Source organism: Solanum verrucosum, unplaced genomic scaffold, assembly GCF_900185275.1.
Source record: "Solanum verrucosum unplaced genomic scaffold, falcon-dt-bn FXZP01000262.1, whole genome shotgun sequence".
Lineage (NCBI taxonomy): Eukaryota > Viridiplantae > Streptophyta > Magnoliopsida > Solanales > Solanaceae > Solanum > Solanum verrucosum.
This window is the reverse complement of record NW_026020366.1, coordinates 179459-203857: the sequence shown is the minus strand read 5'-3', so window position 1 is coordinate 203857 and position 24399 is coordinate 179459. Positions and strand designations below refer to the sequence as shown.

Below are 24399 nucleotides of genomic sequence, written 5' to 3'. Positions count from 1 at the left end.
AGACGGTACACATAACTTATTAAGGAAAAAAAAGAGAAGAAGATGAATTCATAGAATGAAGTAAATATTATTACCCCAAGACCTTTGAAGCAATATTATTATATTATTGTATACATAATACCAAAACTTGAATATCATAGTTTTGTGGCCAAGGCCAGATGGATAGACAATTGATTATGGTGTTTGGTGTCTTAGAAAAAAAAATATATGAGGAGAAAAAGGGAGTTTAATGTCGGTGGAAAATCAGGAAAAAAGCAGGAAAAATAGTACACGTTATACTAAGTAGTAGTTGTCCTAGTAGTAACTGAGTAATATGTACACACACTGAAAAGGGATCTGTACAAACACATCTTTTATTTTTTTCCTTTTTCTCTCTTCACATCTCTCTCTCTATCCTCTTTACTATATATATATATATATATGCTCTACTTCACCTGACTCCATTTTCACTTTCTTGATCTCTCTCAAGAAATTAATCTGCTGCACTTTTTTGAATCAATCAATCTTCAAGAAAGGTGCTTTTGGTTTGTTAGTGTTTATTTTCTTGATATATGTGTGTTTATCTTTGAACCCTTTTGAAGATTGATGTGTTTTTGTATGTGGGGTTTTTGTTCTTGGTGGCGTTTGTGGTGTTTAGACTTGGGTTTTGTTTATTAGCTTGAAAAGATTTGATTTTTGACTTGGGGTTGACTTGTATGATGAATTTTTCAGGGTGGTTTGGAATTGGTGTGTGTTGATTCAGTTGGAAAAGAGGAGCTTTTTGGTTCTTGATTGGATTTGGGGAGAAAGTTTGTGGCTTTGGGATTCATTCGTTATGTGGATAGCAACTGTTTGGATTGACTCAATTTTTTTGAATCTATGCTAAAGGTACCTTTTTTTGTTTGGGTTTATACTTTTTTTTTTTCATGATTCCAATTTTTTGATTATTTGCTTGACTTGTGATGTAGCTGAAATGTGAAGTGTATGATTCTTGTTGTCTGGTTTTTTTTTTTACCTTTTTGATGTCTAGTGAAGTGTCTGTGTGTTTGGAATTTCTGTCCCCCATCTTTGAGCTGTGGATTGCTAATTGAATGGACTGTTGTGTGCTTTTGTTGTTTGTTTGAACTGTGGATAGCAGATTCAATAGACTTTTGTATGATGTTTTGGGGTGTACACCTGAAATTGTGTATGGCTAACAGTTGTGTTGCGAGTCTTTAACCTTATCTTTCTGTTTCTAGTTTAATGATAAAGGATATATTTTTAATAATCAGGATGCAATTGTAATGAAAAATACTTCTTATCACTCAAATGCAGATCTTCTAAGCTGAAGAACATGTGGTGGTTGTGATACAAACAAAAAAGTTGCAGTTATATCTCTAAAGTAGGCGGGGTAATAGGATGGGCTGTGAGTCTTCTAAACTTGCCTCGTGTTGCTGGAGTGGACAGAATGGTCCTGTTCATGAGGTTCAGAATCCTGGTATGTAAAGCTTTTCTTGGTATTTTCTATCATCATCCAAGGGCAGTTCATTCAGAATTGTAAATTTGTCGGTTCTTGTTCCTTCTTTTTTGTTATTGTGAAAATGTTTTTTTTTCGGTTTTCATTCTTCTAATAGATGATGAAGAAAGAGCTGAAGTTAGTGATTTGCCTACGTTCCGCGAGTTTACTGTTGAGCAGCTGAGAATATCTACTTCTGGATTTGCTGTAGAGAATATAGTTTCAGAACATGGTGAAAAAGCTCCTAATGTTGTTTATAAAGGAAAGTTAGAGAACCAGAGGAGAGTTGCTGTCAAACGCTTTAATAGATCTGCATGGCCTGATTCTCGACAGTTCTTAGTAAGTTATTCATAAAGAGCATTTATTTAATTCCATCAGGTATTTAGGTTTCTATATTCATGTTATCTAAAATGATATAATTTTTTTTTCCTTTCGGCTAACTTTTGGTGATATAATGTTTAATTGCAAAAGGAAAATAACAATGAATAGGAAAGGAAATAGAGAATGTCGGAGATCTTAAGCTGTCCTGTTATTTAAAAGCATCATTCCAGTTGTTTCTTATATGAGACAACTGATCCGTAAATGCAAAAGTGAAGTATGACGCTTTTACACGTCTTATTTTTGTCGTTAGTGCATGCACCTTTCGATGTTTTTTAATAGCTTGAAATTGAGTATCTTGTCGTTTTCCTGCTTTACATTGTTTAAGCAATATATTTTAACTTCCTTTTTGTTATCCTCCAAATCGTGAACTTCAGGAAGAAGCCAGATCAGTTGGTCAACTCCGCAACAATAAGTTAGCGAATCTTCTTGGTTGTTGTTGTGAAGGTGATGAGAGGCTGCTTGTGGCAGAATTTATGCCCAATGAGACACTTGCAAAGCATCTCTTTCACTGTAAGTTCATTTACATTTTAATTTTATTTTTCATCCTAGTCATGACTCTTGTACCGTTGCTTTACTTGTTTTAAAGAAGTTCATAGTAGGTTGTACTAATCATGGGAATATACAACACACCTAGTGTAATACAAGTGGGGTCCGGAGAGGGTAGTATGTACGCAGACTTTACCCCTACCTAGGTAGAATCATGGAAATATTATATATTTTTAAATATTTCGTTTTTCTTTTTGGGGACGGAGCGTCTATCAGAAAAAAGTAAAAAGCAAACAAAATAAATTGTATTCATAAATGAAGATGTACAATTCAAGGGCTCTAATATTAAGAATTGTACTTATCCTTTTCTTGTTCGACCACCATACTGGTGCCCCTAACAAGGCCAGTGACACCGCTGTTGCCACCCCTCCTTAGCAGAGCTATAGTAACTGGCTCCCCTTTTAATTGCTCTATGGTCTGAATATTAAAAATCTTTTAACTCCTTTTTGACTAGTGCTTTTATACTGTCAATAAATCACTAAAGTACTCTATCCCAAAGCGGTTGAGGTCAGCTATATAAATCATTATGTCGATTCAGCTCTATTTGGGCTCGTTATTCCAATGATAAATAATGATTTCTCTGATAAACTTAATAATCCTGGAGGTCTTCTGATTATTTTAAAAAAAAACTGAAAGTTCGATAAATTTCACACTTGTCCCATGGTATACATGTTTCTAACCGGAGTGAAGAGACTCTTGTTAGTCTCCTAACAAACGCTGGACTTAATGCAGGTGTAATAACTACAACTAAACTTTAATTCCAACTAGTTGAGTATGCCTTTATGGATGTTTTTCTTTCTGTGTGTTCTTTTCTTAGTTATTTATGTTTATTCCCTGAGTTTGTAGGCCTTTTTGACACAGCTCCATATGATTTTAGGACTTCTTCAACTGATAATAAAAATAATATTTTAGGAATTATTTGCCCTTTTTTAATAACTTCAATCACTGTAGTGCCACAACTTTGCACCGGTAAGGCTACGTAAGACATGACTATATTAAACTTCCTCTCATTCTATCTTCTGTATGTTTTTCATTTTGAGAAAATCATTCAATCTTCTATATATGTTACTTCCACTCTGTCTAATGTGATATTTCTTTCTTCTCCAACCTTGTATCGCACATTTGTATTAACATTTGCACTTTTATAACATTCATGCTATGGGTAAATTGAGCTTTAAAGGCATGATATTCATTCCCATACTAAGGTCCCCTACTAAAAGCTTAACATTTGTAGCCATATGACTTGACCTTTCTCTTTTACGTTATGTTTATTTTGTTAGGTATCTTCATATCACATAGCACGTCTATATACTCCTTCATTTCAGTCATCCTATTTTAATTTTGTGTGTTACGTCTTCACTACTAAGCCTAGTTATCTTAGTTGTCTATATTTAAGTGTCACACCCTCACCTAATTCACTTCACTCTTTCTGTTTATCGGGGTTCAACTTGCAGTGTGCATATTCTTCTTACTTATTCATAAAAAAACCTTTATTTCTAGGGTGACCTTTTTCACAGTTTCAATTTTTGATTGACTCCTTCACTAGCTTCATCAATTAACACAGTATTGTCAACACATACCACCATGAAACCTCATCTTGTATACTACTGGTGAACTTATCCACAAGTGAGGTAAACGAGTAAAAACTCATGCCAGATCCATGGCTTTGAACTTATCCACAAGTGAGGTAAACGAGTAAAAACTCATGCCAGATCCATGGTTTAAGTCCCTACTTATTGTTCTCTTTGATCTGTTTCTCAAATATCGTACTGCTGTTGCCCTGGTGTTACCTGCAAGCTATATGTAGCCCTAAGAAAATTGTTGTGAGGTTACTCTATGTTGGATGGCTCAACCATGGTTGATTTTCTATAGTAGTTCTAGTGTGTGATCAAGAGTCGGATCCACATTTTGAGAAGAGAGGATGCAGTAACTTGTGTAGAATTCAAGGGAAAAGGGACAAGGAGGATTATGGCCAACCTGAACTGTTTTGAAATTAAGGCAAAGTTGATTGATTATTATAGTATGTTGATCTACAATTTGCCTCTTTTACCCCCATCACTTGTTTAGACAATTTGAAGATTTAAGTAAACCTAATAATGAAATCCGAACTTCACCTAGAAAGTCGGTAAATGTAAAATGAGATTGGATAAGATGGGAACACTCATATCTTCTTACTGCTTTAATGAAGGTAAATGAAAATCACAACTTTCTTAAAGATCCAAGAGAACATATATTTCTTCGTGATCGGTGAAGTTTCAGTTGACTTATTGTATTTACATATCCAGGGGAGACACAACCCATGAAATGGGCAATGAGGTTAAGGGTGGCTTTGTATCTTGCACAGGCTCTCGAGTATTGTACAATCAGAGGGAGGGCACTTTATCATGATCTTAATGCTTATAGAATATTATTTGATGAAGTAAGTACCTAGTGCCTTGGTCATTTTTTTTTTATGGTCATTGATAAGTATCAAGTTTTACAGATTTAAGGATTCGAGTGCTTCTAATGATCTACCGACTGTCTATTTCTCAGGAAGGCGACCCCCGTCTCTCTTGCTTTGGTTTGATGAAAAATAGTCGAGATGGAAAAAGTTACAGCACAAACTTGGCATTTACTCCTCCTGAATATTTGAGGACAGGTACCTCTATAACATATACATCATATTTTTAATTTGTAATTGTTAAAGGTAGTATATTGTTATTGTTCCTATTTTTTGAATGCTATGCTATGCTTTCCCTATTGTTTTCTATGTTCTCTTTACTTTTGTATTTTTCTTTTAACTGGTCTGTTGTGTGTTGCTCGAGTCGAGGGTCTTTCGGAAACAACCTCTACCTCCATGCGATAGGGGTAAGGTTTGCATAGACTCTACCTTTCCCAGACCCCGCTTTGGAACTACACTGGGTTTGTTGTTGTTGTTAAATGTAGTATATATTGAAATCAGGAACAAGAGTGCTGTATATATATATAAGAGTTTACTGTCTTCGCAGAAACTTTTCTCCTTGTTGCATCTATCTATCAGTAGCAGTTGTGTTACCGCTTTACCAGATATATACGTTATTGAAATTTCTTAAACAGCTAAAAGTGTTTGGAAGCAAAATGTGAAGTTTTCAAAACTCAATGGAAACAAAAACACTAGGTGATTTTTTTTTTTCTCAGTTTCAAAAAAAAACAAAACTAGGTGATTCTTTCCATCTGTCCTAGCCTTGGTGGATAGAGTTACCTGTTACCTATTGTTGGGAGGTGGGAGGTGGTAGGTATCCCGTGGAATTAGTCGAGGTGCGCGAAAGTTGGCCCGGACACCGCGGTCATCCAACAAGCAAAATGTCAAGCAACTAAGCAGGACATAAAATGATGTTTGTCCACACACAACTACTTTTTTACTAATAGAATGGTGGTATCCAGGCCAACTTGCACGTACTGGACCAATTTAAAGATGAGTTTTTAAGCTATATACATCTTTGATGTATAGAGTTTTTTACATTATCACGACACCCAATAATATCTACCGATAAGCCTGCCTAATATATGGTATTTGTATTTGGCAAAAGGGTCTGATAGGCCCTTATACTTGGATCGGATTGTAAACTGGACCCTTTTACTTATAACTTTGTCAACTAGACACTTAAACTCAATGAAATACTATATTTTAAACTCTTCTGACCATTGATCAAACTTATGTGGCAATAAAATTGATGAGTTGGAAAAGTGCGTGATTTACATGCAAATTAAGAGCGTGAACGGCTAGAAATACACATATAATCAGAAATTTTCTTTTAAAAAAGGAAAAATTAAAATACTCCTTTCCTCTTCTAATTTTCTGTAAATAAAAATAATTAGGATAATTATGTCCGCGGCCAATAGATTTCTCATCGTATAAATTAATCATTGAAACTGAAGTTGAACAGAAATGGTTATATGAAATAAAAAAGAAATAAATCTTCAAATTTATTTCTGATTTATTTGTCTTCGAATCAGGAACGGATTACATGATTTTGAGCTTTTAATTTGAAAATTCAAATTGGACTTCTCTCTAAAATTGAAAACTCGAATCACAAGTCTATACGGGCTGAATCGAAGAACCTGATAACTCGATTTCAGATCGAAACGACTGAGTCGAAGAACTCAATATTGGACTCGGTTTCAGATCGAAACGATTGAGTCGAAGAACTCGATATTGGACTCGTATCTTGGGCTGTTATCTTGACAAGAACGTATTGATTGCAGTAGCTCAAGAAATCGTTCTGATACTAGTCCATTTACTCGATTTCAACTCTTCGCCGGAGATGAACATGATAAATATCATCAACATTGCTAAATGATGGGATATGGGTTTGGATTTGGTTGGGGGAGGCGCTGGAGGTGAGATCAGATGAGAAAGGGGATGGGGAAAGGGTTACAACGAGAGAGAAAGTAAAACATAGCATTTTTAAATATTATTATTATTTTTTTTATATTTAATTTCTGACGTGTCACTAAAAAATGACGTGGATTCCATGTGTATTTGGTTGTATTTACACGCACCCTGATCAAGTGAAAAAAGGGTTTAAAATATTGTGTTTTATTGAGTTTAAGTGTTCAGTTTACGACTTAGAAGGGTCCAGTTTACAATCCAACTCTAGTATAAGGGCCTATCAGACCATTTTGCCTTTGTATTTACCTACTACGATAGGTAAAGGTGATCTGATGGTATACAAATTTCTTATACTGTGGGTGTATATATCTTACATTCTTTAAAGATAAATGCTACTTTCCACCCACATACGTAGTGGTGAAATAGTCCACCAAGACTTGGCTAGAAGAGAACAGTACACCAGTGTCACCTCTGCTATAGTTTGATCTTTGTTCCAGGGATTAATTACTTTTGTGGTCTTTGGAAACATCACTTATCTCTGCTGCATGAAGTAGTTTATAAATTTAGCTCCAAAATACTAAAAACTACAAAGGCAAACCTTGACAAATAGCTTCTTTTGGTTGAACTTTTTAAATAGATAAAAGGAGAGTGATGCAGATGATAAGCTAATCTAATAGCCTTCCAACAAATATTTTTCATGGTTATTGGCCAAACTTGGAGCAATTGAAGTGAAGCATGCTAAAAAAATTTGAAAGACATAAAAAACCAAACATGTAGAAAGGCTAAATAAAGTATTAGGTGATTTCTTCCCAACGGATAGTATTAGGCCAAGCCATGAGGTGAGGTCTAAGGTTCATTTCCCATTGGTGACAAAAGACATTAGGTGATTTCCTTCCATTTGTCCAAGCCCCTGGACCCCGCGTGAATGCGGGATGCTTAGTGCATCGGGCTGCCCTCTACCATTTATCGATCAAAGAGCTTATATGGCAATATTTTTTTTTTTTGAGAAAGGTAACTTGTATTATAAACAAAAGAATACATAAGGAGTAGTCTAGTAATACTTACATCCAAAGTTGCAAAAAGCAAAGAACTCCTATGGAGGTCATAAGAACTCTAAAATACTAGGAATATCCTCTGCATCTTGAGGATATTCATGTTTACACCAAAAAAAGAAAAGAACCAGGCAATTCAGCTTCAAATTCTGCATAGAGCAGCTCTTGTTTTTAAAACATCTCGGGTTCCTCTCCATCCATATAGACCACCAAATGCAGGCAAGGACAATCTTCCATCTCTCCCTGTGTCCTGACTCATTCCCATCTCTGTTCCAGCAAGCTAGAGCTTCTTTGATGTTCCTTGGCATAGTCCAACTGATGTCCCTTAAGTTGATGAAAATCTACCACAACTTCGCAGTCTCTCTACAATGTAGAAAGAGATGATTTATTGTCTCGACCTCACATTCACAAAACCAACACCTGGAACAGATTTGCATGCCTCTTTTCATAGGGTTGTGTTGAGTGAGTGCAGCCTGATTGGCTAACAGCCAAGTGAAACATGCTATCTTGAATGGTATCTTGACTTTCCAAATCATCTTCCAAGGCCATCCACCTATATGAGTACCAGGTCTTTGTGAGCTTCTATAAGCTGGGCCAACTGAAAATCTGCCTTGCTCATCTGGATTCCAAAATAGACTGTCCTCATTTGTGTTTAGATCTTTGCACTGCCCTAGAATGTTGAGTAGCTCAACTATTTTATTGACCTCCCAATCATTTAGATGTCTTCTAAACCTTAGATCCCACCCTTGATTATCTCTCATTTCTCTGATTGTAGCCTCTTTTTGAAGGCTCATGTTGAACAAAATAGGGAACCTATTTCTCAAAGTCACCTGATCCACCCATTTGTCTTCCCAGAACAAAGTCCTTCCACCATTCCCTACCTTGATTTTGCATTTGTTAAAGAATTTGATCCATAAATTTATGATGGATCTCCATACTTCAGATCCATAGGGTTGTGTGGCTAGATTGGTGATCCACAAATTCTCCATACCAAACCTAGCCTTTATTGTTCCTTCCAGAGAGCTTGTTCTTGTGAGGCAAATCTCCATAACCACTTCATAAGTAAGCTTTGATTCTGGATTTTCAAATTCCTAATCCCCAAACCTCCTTCCTTTATGCTGAGAATGACTTGGTCCCACTTCACTAACTGGAATTTATGATTATTAGGATCACAATTTCCTTGCCACAAAATATTCCTCCTAATTGCCTCCATTCTGTCAATCACATTTGCAGGCATATGGAAAACAAACATCATAAATGTGGGTAGAGCATCTAGCACACTGTTGATGAGTGTGACTCTTCCTCCCAAGGACAAATATTGACTCTTCCAGTTCACCAGCTTCTTCTCACACTTGTCTAGAATGTTGTTTCAAATACCTTTTGACCTGCTCTTGTCACCCAAAGGCATGCCAAGGTATGTTGTGGGGAGATCCCCTACCTTCCCCCCTAGAATATTTGCAAGCATGTTTATCCTAGGCACCTCATTGACAGGAAAGATGAAGCTCTTTCCCCAATTGATGTGTAGGCCTAAGATGGCTTCAAAAAGGATCAAAATTACTCTCAAGTACTTTAGTTGAGAGCTGTCTGCATCAGAAAATATCAATGTGTCATCAACATACTGTAAGTGGTTGATGACCAGACCTTGTCTGTTATTCATATTAGCATTGAATCCTCTTATCAAAACTTTATTCATATAGGGCAATATTTCTTAATAAATCATAATTAAAGAATTTTTCAAAAACTTTACAAGTATACCAAATTACCAATCCCCAAGGTTGTGGTTCAAAAGGCAAAAGTAGTATAACGCCATATTTATGTTAGGTGCAAGTCACAAATTCAAATTTGATGTACAAAGCTTGATGTTTTGGTCACAAGGATATAGAGGGTTGATCTGTCATCCCCCGAGTTTCGGAACTGGTCATAAAAATAAATCAATTCTTGAGGAAGAGGAGGATCATGCATAATAATAGGTGCTACATGTGTAAGCATTCACGGGAAGATGTAAATCGACCTGCCGACCCTTTTTCAAGTGGTGAGCCAGTTATGGTTGATCAAGTAGAATCTCTTTTAAATCCATCTGAAAGTCTTAAAGTGGCTATCAATCCATTCTTAGATTTATGTGGTTTCTCATTTCAGACTCTTGATGTCTAACAAGCATGGTTATATACTTGAACCTACTCCATTTATATTGAACATATAAAAGGTGACAGTCATAAACGACAATCTAAAAGTATGATGTGTCGAAGGACTTCTTTCTAAAGAACAGAGTTCACTTGTATACAAGGTTTTACTGTACATGGAACTGCTTTGTGAAATAATACAAAGTTACTAGGTTAAAAAAAAATACTCTGGTTGATGACCTTTTTTTTTAACTTGGTAACTTTGTATTGTATCACAAAACAATACATGGGTTGTATTGAAACCTTATATTCAAGTCTACTCCTCACTTCACTTCTCTATGGTTAAATTGAGTCTAGAACATCAATAATAGAGATAGTTTCTAGTTTCATTTGAGTATAACTAATTACACCAAAAAACTAAAAGAAGAATGCAGTTAAGTTTAACTTGTTGCACATTGTTCACTATGCTCTCAAAACATCTTGAATTCCTCTCTTTCCAGATAGCCCACCATATAGCACTAGGGATAATTCTCCATCTACCTCTGTCCTATGCATGGACCCCTACTTCCTCCCAACTCATTAAGGCCTCAGTCACTTTCCTAGACATGGTCCAGGAAATGCCTTTTAAGGCTGAGAAATAGTCTCCATAGTTGTTGGGTGTACTTGCAATGTAAAAATAGATGGTTGACAGTCTCAGCTGTTTAACCACATAGGAAACACCTGGAACACAAGGTTATCCCTCTCTTTTTTTTGGGAAGGTTAGCTGGTACAAGGTTACCCCTCTCTTCATGACATTGTCCTGTGTAAGGATTGCTTCCTTAGCCATTAACCATACAAAGCATGAAACTTTGTGACGTATCCTGCTCTTCATGACTGTCTTTGCTTGATGACCTTGGTTTTTGTTATTTTACACTTCCCCTCCCTTAAGAAGAAGAGAGGGGTTTAGGGAGGAGCCGGGTGATTTTGCTGCCTCTTGCCTGTTCCCAGTAGATTGTTTGATTATATTTCTTTGTTGACTTAGAAAGTTGATGGGGTTCCTTCTTTACAAGCAACTTTTACCTTTGTGGCATTGGTTTGTTCATTTAGCTAGTTGCTGTAATCTATTAGGAATAATTGCTTCATTAATCTCTATGACGTTAATAATATTTCTGGCTATGCGTTGTTAAACTTATTATGGTTCACTCTGTTATTCTGAAATTTTTGTAGGAAGAATCACCCCGGAGAGCGTCATGTATAGCTTCGGGACACTCTTGCTTGACCTTCTCAGTGGAAAACATATTCCTCCAAGCCATGTATACTCTTTTCTCCTAATTGAAGATGATATTCCTTTACTTTCTTTTGGGACAAGAAAACATGACGTTTTTAGTGCTTCTTTCGTCCTAGTTTATGTCCGATCCATCTTTTATATGAATGAGAAAATCTTTTTGATCCAAGGCAGTTATGAGTTTGAAGATACTGTTGATTAGGAGAGGTAGTAATTTTCAATTTGTTTGAGCCCTGGAGATACTGATACTCTTTCTTCACCTACCCCAGAAAAAGAAAGGCTTTGATGCTTGCTGTGAGCTCCAGTTAACTCTATCTGGCTGCATTTTATCCCATGGAGAGCTGGGCTAAAATTACTGGTTTAATGTTGCCTCATACTGGTTTGCACCTCAATTTTATACAGGCAAAACAGCAGTAGGATGCAAGAACGGGAAGGGAAATATTGTTAATATATGGGCTCTCTGAGTGTCTGACACACAACTTATAATAAAGTTCCCTAAATAGAGAAATCCTGGCTGTTTCGTTCTCTGGAGCTGTTTGTACAACAAAACTCAGTTCTAATTTCTAGACTCTCGTAATTCATGGCTGTCTTCGTTGACTAGGTTCCTAGAAGAAACCATTACCAACACCCCATAAACATCTGATTCCTTTTCGTCTTTTCCTATTCCCGCCTCTCCTATTCTTTGGTAAACTATCTTGTTCAATCTCGGTAGTGATACTTAGACTGCTCGTTGGAAATTATCCGAACAGTCTGAATCATGTTGATTCGATAATTCGTATCATATAATTTTATAGTTCTTACCTGTAAAAATGAAAATGAGAACTTCAAGCTTGGCAAAATAGCGTTGATCAGGCATCAAATTCAATTTGGTTGTGTGTGTGTTTGGGGGGGGGGTTGGTTTCACCGATTGTTGAAGTCAAGCGGTGCTACAGCGACTAAATGGTTGTAAAGTAGGATCAATTATATCAAAACTGTTTGTGATAAAGGATATGTGGTTGTTGTTGGCCAGTTACTCGTGAACTGTTTTTTTGCTGTGCTTGTCCCTTCTAATACTGTATCTGTTTTTGTCAGGCCCTTGATCTGATTAAAGACCGGAATCTTCAGATGCTTACGGATTCTTGCTTGGAAGGTCAATTTTCTTCTGATGATGGGACTGAATTGGTAAGGATAGCGTCAAGATGTCTGCAATACGAGCCACGTGAGCGGCCAAATCCAAAGTCGCTGGTTGCTGCTTTATTTCCTCTTCAGAAAGAGATCGAGGTTTTGTTTTTTCTTGTTCTGGTGTTACTATCTATTACTTATCTTTAGTTTCTGCTGAGTTTGATATTTGTTTTTCTACCTGCGTGCTCTTCTTTCTCTTTTTTGATCAAGTAATACTTTCATTAGTTGGTGTATAAGGATGCAAAATGTACGGAAGGAAAGGACTCCTAAGTAAAATTGGATTTGACAATATCCGAAAAATGATTTGCATCAACAAGCTTACGGCACCTAAATAGGTTCATAAATATGATGTGTGGATTCGGTACACGTCTGAGGTTTGAGCACTACCACAGACCAAAGCTGGTGTAAGTTGAGAGGGGTAGAGGCCTCGCCCCATTATTCGCGAAGTTTCAAACTTTGGGCCTGTAGCCCTCGGGGGTTTCTCAGTATCCAAAGAAAGAAAGAAGGTTCATAAGACAGCTTGCTTTGAAAAAAGGTTCATTAGGCAACTTGCTTTCCAAAAAGGGGGACTGAGGTTTCCACTCCTTCAAAAATGTCTTCTGTTCCTTCCTCTCCATATTGTCTAAAATATCCCTCTGGGGATGGATTGCCATAGCTCTTTTGTCCCTGCTTGTGTGCTTTTCCGGTTTTAGCTTTCAGCTTTTGTTTCTGCAGCTATTTTCTTTTTATAAGGTTTGCCCTGCGAGCTGCTTTTTTTGGCGAGAGCTCTATAATAGTGAAAGTAAATATGATAAAGCAGTTTGGTAAACATTATATTGTGGATGATCGTTAGTCAGAAGCTGAGGCGTTGTGGCTGAATTCCTTTAGGTGTGTGACAACTAATAAAGCACACACTGATTATGATATGTCCTTTTGTTATTTATAATGGGATCACTCATAAATTTCCCTGACAAAAATTTGCAGTGATTTCCAGTTAGTTTGAACAGGAAATTTAGCAAAGGTTAACACATGAAGTGCCTTACATTCATTGGGTGTGGAAGTTGTTAATGCCGTCAGTGGTGTACTATTTCCAAGTTTTTGTTGCGAAAAATATGATTTGTAACTATACCATTATTAAATATTTAGTGCCTAAGCTCCCACGGATTCAGTCTCTTAGTAAGAACACAATGTGTGTTTGAACGTTGCTGTGAACAGGGCCTGACATTTGAGTGGAGAAGGGTAGAGGGGATCCAATATCCAGCTAGTTTAAAACCGTATCCCAGCTGGCCGTTGGGGATTTCTTGATTATCAAAAACAATATTGAAAGCCTAATTAATGCTTTTATGTATCTATTCACTTTTCTTCTGGTGTTATCGTGTCACTTGAAGCTGTAAAAAGCTATCTGTACAATATACACGAGGATTGTTTGATGCCCATTGTACACTCGTGATGCAACATTGGTGAATGCATTTAATTCTCTGTTAGTTTGGTCCTAGTCTGTATTAGTTAAGTTAGTAAAAAACAGTAATTTGGATGAGGTAAGAAACATTTTAGGTTATATTATTGTCCCTAAATATTTATTTTCTATACTGACTGTAAATTGTCAGAGATCACATTAATGATAGAATTAGCCATAATGACGTTTTGGTTACTTGTTTTGCAGGTTCCTTCTCATGCTTTGATGGGTATCTCACGTGATGGTGGAACTATGCCTCTGTCTCCACTTGGTGAAGCCTGCTTGAGAATGGATCTAACAGCCATCCATGAGATTTTAGAAAAGCTTGGGTACAAAGACGATGAAGGAGCAGCTACTGAGGTTTGTCTATCAGTAATTATTTTGAGGAATCGATGTCCTCATCTTGTACACACATTCCCTTTCAGTGTTTTATCTTGAACACATTGAGTCACATTTTTAGCCTCATGCCATATGAGGATCTTTTATCCTCTTATCCCTGCAGTTGTTTTACATGTGTGCATGAGAAGGGGCCTCACATTTTTTTCCACCTGCCTCTTATCCCTTTTCTATGATTTGGTTCGTAGTGATTTCTCTCGTATTAAGGAATCCTAACAACTAGAGAGCTTCTCGATGCTGTTTTAAGTTTGGTTGTTCTACACATTTTAACTGCTACAAAATTAGATCAATGTTGTGCCTTCATCTTGAGGGGCCGTCCTGATGAGTGAATTTTTCAAAGCAAATTGATTTGAATTTTGTCTAAACAAGTGTCCTCTAGGACAAATAACCTGTGCAAAGGAAGTTCTCAGAAATAGGGTTCACAAATGATGCGGTGCGGTTGCGGAGCAAACCCGCTAATATTTCAGTCCACCCTGCATAGCACAATTTGTTGTTTTCTACCCGCCCCACATAATTTGTTGTGTATATATACCAGTAGTCTTGAAACTTCATTTATATAAGTAACTTTTTATTATTGTGTCCTAATTTCTGAACTCATATATTTACTCCACTTTTTTTTCTTCTAAAGAAAAAAAAAAAGAAAAGGAAAATTTAAATGTTAACCTGGAAAACAATAAGAATGAGACGTGAACTCCCTGTTGCCATCCCTACAGTCAGAAACAGTGGAGAAAAATATGATGTACTTATGACTTACTTCTTTTACTTATTACCTTAACTTCCCAATGCCTATTCAATAATTGTGCTCACTTCTCCAACATGTGAGACACTTTGGAGAGGAAGTTACTCAGGTGTTAAACAATTTTCTTTTGGTAACTTATTGTTTGTTCATATGGGTAGTCAAATCCAAGTAATTGTACATTTTTGGAGCCAATTATCAAAGTCTCATGATAGCCACACTTTTTTAATGTTGCCTGCAGCTTTCATTCCAGATGTGGACAAATCAGATGCAGGAAACGTTGAACTCCAAGAAAAAGGGTGATGCTGCTTTCAGGCACAAAGATGCTAAGGCCGCCATTGAATGCTATACACTGGTAGGAAATTCACGGTCCTCCTTGATAGGTTCAGTTGCCATGGGTTATAAAACTTAAGTTTTAATCATCTCACTTGGGTTTGAATATGAGTAGCAAGATCGTTCTTGCAAACTTGAGGTTCTGAGTTGGTACTTTTCAGATGTGTGTTCTTATACGAGATAAATGTTTGTAGTCTAAAACTTTATACATTCAATAAAGTAACAAAATGGTCTAAAGAGATGATAATATGTTCTCAAGATTATTAATGAGTGCTTAGAAGAGTAGATCTAATCTATTTAAAATGCATCACTCATTTAATACTTAGGTTGGTTTTGCAGTTTATCGATGTTGGAACCATGGTCTCCCCAACTGTGTATGCACGGCGTAGTCTATCTTATCTCATGAATGATATGCCACAGGAAGCCCTCAATGATGCAGTACAGGCACAAGTAATATCTCCTGTATGGCATGTTGCTTCGTATTTACAAGCTGCTTCTCTTTTTGCACTTGGAAGGGAAAATGAGGCACAAATTGCACTTAAGGAAGGTTCTGTTCTTGAAGAAAAGAAGAACACAAATTCCTGAAAGTGGCGAGTTGATCCACTGATCATTATTTAATTGCTCCGTTGCTAATGGGGTTTGGACGTGGATCACAAAAGTTCACTGGGGAGAGGCTATTCAATCTATTGCCTCGTGCATGCGATCATTAAGTAGGTTTGGTTTACTTCAGAGCATTCTTTTGCTACATATAATTGGATGGGGTTGGTTTTAGTCACAGCTTTTGTGGACAGGTTATCCTAAGCGCTCCGGTTGAAATGGATTGACATTTTCCAATAAACAAACTATTCTCTGGGAATAATCAAATGCCGTTGGTTCCTTAAGGATCCAACATCTGTGGGAAAAAAAGGAAAGCTGGAGACACTTCCTGTGCTGTAATTTATGTACAGTGCTATTTAGCTGCTCAAATTGTTTCGTTTCTCGCTCTCTCTCTCTCCGTCTTGTTAACTTCTTCTTGAAATCATCCGTCCGTGTCTTTCTCTCTTGGAGTTTGAGGTCAATATCCTTTCTTTGTGGTGGTAATTTTACTTTTGCAGTGCTTATGTTAAGTAAGTAAAACTTGTAACTGGTCTAATTTTCTGAATGTTGTTTGTAAGGTTTGAATCTTTATGTCAACAATTAATCAGTTTGAATGCTTTTGTGGATAATTATTTGTACAGATGGTAGCTCATTCATATATTGTTGAAATTTAAGTTCTTTGTCTTTTTAATTTTGTTATATTGCCTCATATAGGTTGAGGGGATGAAGTGTTCTCCCCTTGTATATGGTGTTTGGGTAATTCTCACTGCAAAGGTTGAACTTTGTGGTTGAGTTAGGCCTGAGATTTATTTATTTTTAAAAAAAAATCGTGCAAGGTTGATTTTCTTACCTTAGTATTAGAGTTGGGGTGTGTTTGGTACTGAGGAAAATAGGTTTTAAATTTTTATTGCTTTGTTGGTCAAAATATTTTGAAAACATTTTCTCTAGAAAAAACAAGTTTCTTAAAGAAATAAAGAAAATGACTTTCTTAATGGAAGTAGCGGAAATAAGTTTTTGTGTATTGCATACTTTTCGAGAATTAAGGGTATAAACTATTTCTTGTTCGTCTTGATTGGTTGGTCGTTGCAAACATTAATCAAAGCTTTAATATCTTAATTTTATTCGAAAAAATTGTTTAGGATTTGGTAAAAGTTGTTTGCGTAAGCTCGAGACGTTAATCCTTGTCTAATAAATTTTCTTACGAATAAGTTGAATTTGCATGATATAATCCATCTAAATATCTCATATGAATTTGGTAAAATCATATTGATATATAGGGGAATTTTTGCAAATAGTTATTATAATAAATTTAATTATGCTCTATAGCTATAGGTTGCATATTTATGCGCAATAGCTACCGTTTGAGTTGTCTTGTTTGTATAATTCGCAGGTACCTTTGTATGAGTGAATTATTTTTGTATAAACTCGAAATAACGAATTTATACAAACACAAACATCTGAACTTTAAATAGTTATACAAATTATATTATACAAAATTACATTATACAAAATTATACAAATTATATTATACAAAAGTTATACAAATTTCAAATTATACAAACTCAAAACCCCAACCCACGTGATTAACACTGAATGTTAGTCGTGAGTGAGAATTAACTAAAACTATAGCTATGATGACTAATTAACTAGTATATGTTTGTTTGACCATATAATTTTTCCTATATAATATATTTAATATGAGGTCCATTTCTCAACTCTCAAGTAGTTCTATTGGACCAATATTCTATTCTTTTTTGGAGTTTCATAATGAATAATAGAAAACTTTATTTCTTTTCTAAATTTAGTCAATAACATTGGCATTATTATATATTTGTGGTGATTTTTTTTTTTCATTTCTAAATGTGACAAACTGAATTTCTATTGTTGCTCTTCTGCGCACCACAATTTTTTGCATAAACATTATCTATTAACAAAAAGATTTATATTATATTTTATACAGAAATAAAAGCACTTTTTAAACTCTTTAACAAAATCCCAATAGAGTACTTTTGAATTCTAAATTCTCATTTCTTTTTCAAAAAAATTGATTTTAGGAAAAATGATAGTAATAATATACATTAAACATCCATGAAATTTTAAAACATCATGAATGTTTTTTACAAAATAAGTCTTTGATCTTTCTCCAATGAAATACCAAGACTTTAAAAAATTATTTTCCTTAATTTTGATTTTTTTTAAAGAAAATTTATACAACAAATGACTCCCTTCTTTTCTTTAAATTTGCTGTTGTTTCTGGACTTCCTTTTCTCATCATAGCTGCAAATTCATCATAATTAATTCGACCATCCTGCACAATAAGAATTAAATAATTAGAGTTTAAGTTTTACGCATTAATATATAAAAATATGTGTATAATTAATTAATTTATACGGTTATTATACGTATATAATAATTATGATAAATATTAATTGATAAACTGATAAAAATGGGAGTGTTTCAAATTTTACATTATTTGAGTCAACTTCAGCAACAATATCTTTTATGTCCTTTCCATCATCCATACCAAATTCTCTTAAAGCTTGCTCTAACTCTTCTACTGTAATGTACCTGAAAAAATTGGAAAAAAAATAATTTTAAAAATTAAAATCTAGCAGAAAGTAAAAAAAAACAATTTAAGAAATGGCTATTAAATAATTAAGACTTTTTATTTTTGGATCATATTTGAATATATAAGATTTGCTTTTTAAAAAAAAAATAAAAAATATTAATTTATTAAAATACTAAATTAATCTAGTATTATATCTATTAAAAAGTTATATGGTGGTTGGTGCTGGTGCTGACTAGCATTGGTGTTGTGGTTATCACTTAGGGACAATGTATTGTTAGCTAATGATGGTGTTGTGGATAGTAGTTAGTGATGATAGTGTCTAGCAGTAGTGCTTGGTGGCGGTATAGTTGGTAGGGGCGGACCCACATGGAGTATGTCGGGTGTTCAAACACCCATTATCCTCGTCTCGAAATATGTATATCTATGTAGAAATTAAGAGGTATTTGTATAAAAATAGCATAGAGTACCCAATGAACAAATGATCGGACTAGTCCATTGGTTCTTGGGTGGGTGCTTAAGGCTCTTTTAGCATTGTTGAGCCTGAGTTCGAATCTCACTGTTAACAGTGACATATTGGTTTTGACGGTTAATAGTTGTGGTGGATGATAATGATAGTGATAGCTAATGGTGATGATGAATGATGATAGTGGTTTGAAGATATTTTTTATAAACATCAATGATATTAAGACATTATTATAAATTTTAATCATTCAGATATATTTAGTCCGATTCAATTACTATAAAACAAACACATAAAACTTACCCACTATTATCCTTGTCAAAATATTGAAATGCTGTGTAAAGATGTTCTTCTTTGTCCATTCTGTTCATGTGCATTGTTGCTGTAATAAATTCTTCATAATCTATGGTTCCATTTCCATCAGCATCAGCCTAATTTATTAAATTTTCAATGTATACAAAATAAAAAAAAAACAATATATTAGAATAAAGAAGCAACTTGCAACTTTTTTTCCATGATATTAATTGAAAGATTTTAGATGGTAAATTAATATTTATTCTAACATCTGCTTCCTTCGTTTATTTTTATTTGTCCACTATATTAAAAATATATTTTCATTTTTATGTGTCACTTTTAACATATCGAGAGAAAAAATATTTTTTTTCATGGTTTACTCTCTACATTAATTACTTATATATATAAATTATTTCGAGTAAAGTAGTCGTGATACAATTTTATATTCCAAACCATTTTTTTGGGTGTCGTTTGCTGTACATTATAAAGCTCGACTACTTGAATCGATCTCAGATGAATTTTTAAAAAATGACGATAAAATTTTAAAATTTGTCCCGTCTTTCAATAACAATAATTATCTTTTTTTTAAAATTAATAGAACAATATCCATTTTAATTAAATATCAATCGATTCAACATCACCTATTGATAAATTCCAAATTTTTAGGTCTTTTTAAAAATTCTAAACTAATTCAATTGTAAACTTGGTAAGTGCAATGACTAGCTAACACTTATATTATATAAATAACTTAGGAAAAAAAGGTTATGAATATTAAAATATAATTTTGTGTTTGACATAAAGAAATTAATTAGAGAACTTACAGCTTTCATTAATTGTTGAATTTCATAATCAGATAATTTAGTTCCTTGTTTGGCAAGTCCTTGTTTTAGCTCCTCAAGTGTTATTGCTCCACTATTATCAGCATCCATACTTTTAAACATTTGCTTTAATCCCATTATTTCTTCCTCTGATAAACATCCTGCAATCACCTATAATATATATTCTCTCCAAGTAAATATTTTGGCTTCACATAAAAAAAAATGAAGGTGAAATTATATATATATATATACTAAAAGAAGAGTTTATGCACAACATTTTATGTAATTTTTCATGATCTTGAAAATATCCAAGGAAAAATTTTCTTGAAATTTTACTTTGACGTAACATTTATATATCAACTTTACATGAAATATGCTTGTAGTTAATAAAAGAAAAGAAAGAGGGATTCATTACTTGGAGAACAACTTTCTTGAAATATTGCTTTGATGTAACATCTATACATCAACTTGAAATGATTAATATGCTTCTTTTTAAAGGGGAAAGAAGGGATTCATTACTCCGAGAGCAATTTTCTTGAGATCTTACTTGACGTAATATTTATACATCAACTGTAAATGAAATATGTTTTTATATATTTAAAAGGGAAAACATGGATTCATTAGCCAGATAGCAACTTTCTTGAAATTTTACTTTGACGTAACATGTATAGATCAACTTTAAATGATTAATATGCTTCGATTTAAAAGAGAAAAAAATGGATTCATTACTCGGAGAGCAACTTTCTTAAAATTTTACTTTTGACGTAACATTTATACATCAATTTTAAATGAATACGGTTCTTTTGGCTTCATTAGTCGGAGAGCAACTTTCTTGAAATTTTACTTTGGCGTAACATGTATAGATCAACTTTAAATGAAATATGCTTCTATTTTAAAGGGGGGAAAAGGACTATTACTTGGGGAGCAACTTTCTTAAAATTTTACTTTAATGTAATATCTATACATCAACTTTAAATGAAATTCTATTTAAAAGGAGAAAAAAAGGGTTTCATTATCTTCAAATTTTACTTTGACGTAACAGGTATTGATCAACTTTAAATGATTAATATGCTTCGATTTAAAAGAGAAAAAAAGAGATTTGTTACCCGGAGAGCAACTTTCTTGAAATTGTTCATAGCTCTAAATTGTTTGAGTCTACTCAAAACAGCATTGTCAAGTGGTGTATCTGGTGCATCTCCATCCTCCTTGATCCATGGATGATCTGTATTCATATACATATTTATTCATAAATCAAGTAAATGCTCCAATTTATGATTTTTTTCATCTATATGTATTTATTTATTTTCCAGTATATATCATGTTCAAATTATACGTCCATTCTATGTAACACCCTTTCCTTTTTAGTCCGTTTCAAAACGAGTGTCATCTTACTATAATTAGAAACAATTTAATTTTAAAATTCCTCTATTACCCTTAATGAAACGATTTACAGTCACACAAATATCTAAGAATTGTTATAGACCACAAGTTTCAAAAGTCTTGCTTTTTTCTTAAATACCGTGACAAGTCAAATAATGTCACGTAAACTGAGACGGAGGGAGTAACTAGTATTTAACTTACTTAACACTTGGATTGCTGTCAACCTCTGTTTGGGATCTGAAGTCAACATCTTCCTAACAATATCTTTGGCACCATGTGAAATTGCAGGCCATGGATCACTTGAAAAATCAATATGTCCACGCAAAATTGCATTGAATATTCCATGTTCAGTTTCTGAAAAAACAAATTAAAATCATCATTCATTAATTAATTAATCTTACTTTTGATTTAACACACAATTAATTACTAGCATTTTTATCCTACATAATTAAAGTGCTTGATCCGGATTTGTGTCGGGTAGGGCTCCATTTCTATCAAGAATTTTTTCATATCCAGGACTCGAAAGCGAGATTCTGATTAAGAGAATGATGATAGTAATATATAAATACCTGCCCAAAAAGGAGGAACACCAGAAAGAAGAATATATAACATAACCCCAACACTCCATATATCAACTTCTGGACCATATCTTCTCTTCAATACTTCAGGTGCAATGTAATATGCACTACCCACTATGTCCTTAAACACATCTCCTGTACAACACAAAATTAAAAACAAAAATTGAATATTAATAGAGGAATATGAATATATTTACAAAAATGAGATAAAGAGCACTAACTACTTTTTTTTTTTGTTGTTCGTAATTTTACTATATAATATTAGTGTTTGAGCTAGTTCGTGTGCACACCTGTTACATCTCACTAACACATGTACCAAATAATTTTATTCATCAGACAAATATTTGTGTCCAAGCTAGTTCATGTGCATACCTACTACATATCACTAGCCAATGTACCAGATAATTTTGTCCACCAGAACTTAGACAGATAAGAAGATCTGGCTAGTGTGTTGTCTATGCTAGGTTCCCTTTGCATCTCTCATGATTTTCACTTATTGACCACTAGGTCACACCGACTCCTTGATCAGTCCTACCTGGCTAACTATCAAATGTTTGAATATTTATCTTTCACTGTACCATTAGGGTTTGTTTGGTATGAGAGATGAAATAGATAAAGTTATTCAATAAATATATGAGATATCTTATCCCATCATTGCAGTACATGAAATGATGGGATAAAAGCTAATTCCATAGATTAACTAATCCTTACAGTGAGCTAATTTTGAATGAAAACAGGTTTCATTCCGACTTTCATCGGGGACAAGTACGGTTTTAGGCCGGTCAATACAATGAGCGGGTTCCTTAAATCTTCACCAAGCTATTGCTAAATACAACAAATGCAAAAGTGACTAAAGAAGTCAGAGATACCCCAATCAAATGCAGAATAAAATGTATATTTATCTTGGGATTACTATATATCCCTTATACCAAACGACCCCTTTTAAGGCACTAGTGCTATAGACATGCATAGTAACTATCTGTCAGCATATAAAAGTTAAATTGATCTACGTACCTTGTTTATAAAAGACGGAAAGACCAAAATCGGTAGCCTTGAGAGGTGAATCCTCATCTTTATTAAGAAGGAGAAAATTCTCAGGCTTGAGATCTCTATGAATAACACCCATAGAATGACAAGTATGTACAATTTGAACAATAGTTCTAAGCAAAGTAGCAGCAGCACGTTCAGTATAATGTCCTTTAGTAATAATCCTATCAAAAAGTTCACCACCAGCACATAATTCCATAACCAAATGTACTGAATGTTTGTCTTCATAAGCACCTTTAAGTTCAACAATATTTTGTTGACCTGTTAAATGATGCATTATTTGTACTTCTCTTTTAACATCTTCAATATCTTCTTTATTAACCAATTTCCTTTTTGCTATTGTTTTACATGCAAATTGTTCACCATTTTGTTTATGTGTACATAAATGTGTAACACCAAATTGACCCCTTCCTAATTCTTTACCTATGGAATATGTTTTTCTAACATCTTCCATTGGTCTTCCTAATACTGGACCTATAGGGGATTTTTTAGATGGTTTTGAAGAAGGGTCAGGAGATTTTGTTGGTGTAATTGAATTATTACAACTTTTTGATTGATCATCATTGGATTTTTCTTTACTCATAATATGATCATCATCATTAGGTTGGCCCCTTGAACAACAGTTCCCCATTTGTATTAGGGGGACTAAGCTAAAAGGGCAAAATAAATTATTATGAAGATGATGAACAAATAATAACAAAGAGAAATATGAAAAAAAAAAAAAGAGAGAAAAGAGAAAGAGAGTTAATCTAGGAGAAAGAAAAAAGATAAATGAGTGAATGCAAGAGAGAGAGAAAGAAGAGTAAACTTTGCATTTGGATATTAGTTAGAGGTTGAGAAAATGTCTTTCTTCTTTACATTTTTTGCCCTTTGACTTTGAATTCATTAGTGGATAAAGTATACCATGTCATCTTATACATATTGTCTTCTTTTAAGCAATTTACACTCACTTTAAGAATAGTATTTAATAAAATTAATTATAAAAGTATTATAAAATTAATCTAATATTATATTTAATAAAATATTTTGAAATTTTATATGGCAATTGGTGGTGCGTGGTGATGACTAACGTTGGTGATTGTATGTATCAATTTGGGATAATAGTAATGATAATGATGGTTGTGGATAATATCTTATGGTATAGTGGTTGGCAGTAATGATTAATTGTGGTTGATGATTGTGGCGGTTGATAATTAATAGTGGAATGATACTAATCGCTAATAATAGTGATGAAAGATGATGGTGGCTAATGATATATAGTGTTAACTAATGACGGTAATTATTGATAGTAATTAGCGAATGTAAAGCAATTGGTCCTGATGATGGCAAATGATGGCTAATGGTGGTGACGATTGATTTTGGTGATTAACGGTAGTGTGTAGTTGTGGTTGGGTTGAGGATAATAGTTGTAGATGGTAGGTGGTGGTG

At 34.2% G+C, this 24399-nt stretch overlaps 2 protein-coding genes across 3 annotated transcripts; one reads left to right on the top strand and one right to left on the bottom strand.

The window, feature by feature from the left end:
• The first annotated feature begins 362 nt into the window (after positions 1–362).
• LOC125837836 (serine/threonine-protein kinase BSK7-like) lies at positions 363–16476 on the top strand. Of its 2 annotated transcripts, XM_049516906.1 has the most exons (12): positions 376–515; positions 712–867; positions 1294–1456; positions 1593–1813; positions 2230–2365; positions 4687–4820; positions 4934–5039; positions 11131–11216; positions 12260–12448; positions 13992–14144; positions 15158–15271; positions 15589–16476. In XM_049516906.1, exons 3-12 carry the CDS (start codon positions 1378–1380, stop codon positions 15832–15834), a joined length of 1464 nt encoding a protein of 487 aa, XP_049372863.1. In that variant the 5' UTR covers positions 376–515; positions 712–867; positions 1294–1377; the 3' UTR covers positions 15835–16476. The 2 variants fall into 2 exon arrangements, with proteins under 2 accessions (XP_049372861.1, XP_049372863.1); XM_049516904.1 differs by lacking the exon at positions 712–867 and having other exon boundaries at positions 363–515.
• Positions 16477–18025: 1549 nt separating this feature from the next.
• On the bottom strand, positions 18026–23651 carry LOC125837835 (calcium-dependent protein kinase 17). Its single transcript, XM_049516903.1, has 8 exons — positions 22939–23651; positions 21916–22059; positions 21548–21700; positions 21073–21188; positions 19970–20137; positions 19158–19285; positions 18294–18393; positions 18026–18133 (listed from the first exon to the last, which is right to left on the bottom strand). The coding sequence occupies exons 1-8, from the start codon at positions 23600–23602 to the stop codon at positions 18032–18034; spliced, it is 1575 nt and encodes a 524-aa protein (XP_049372860.1). The 5' UTR covers positions 23603–23651; the 3' UTR covers positions 18026–18031.
• Between the last annotated feature and the right edge of the window lie 748 nt (positions 23652–24399).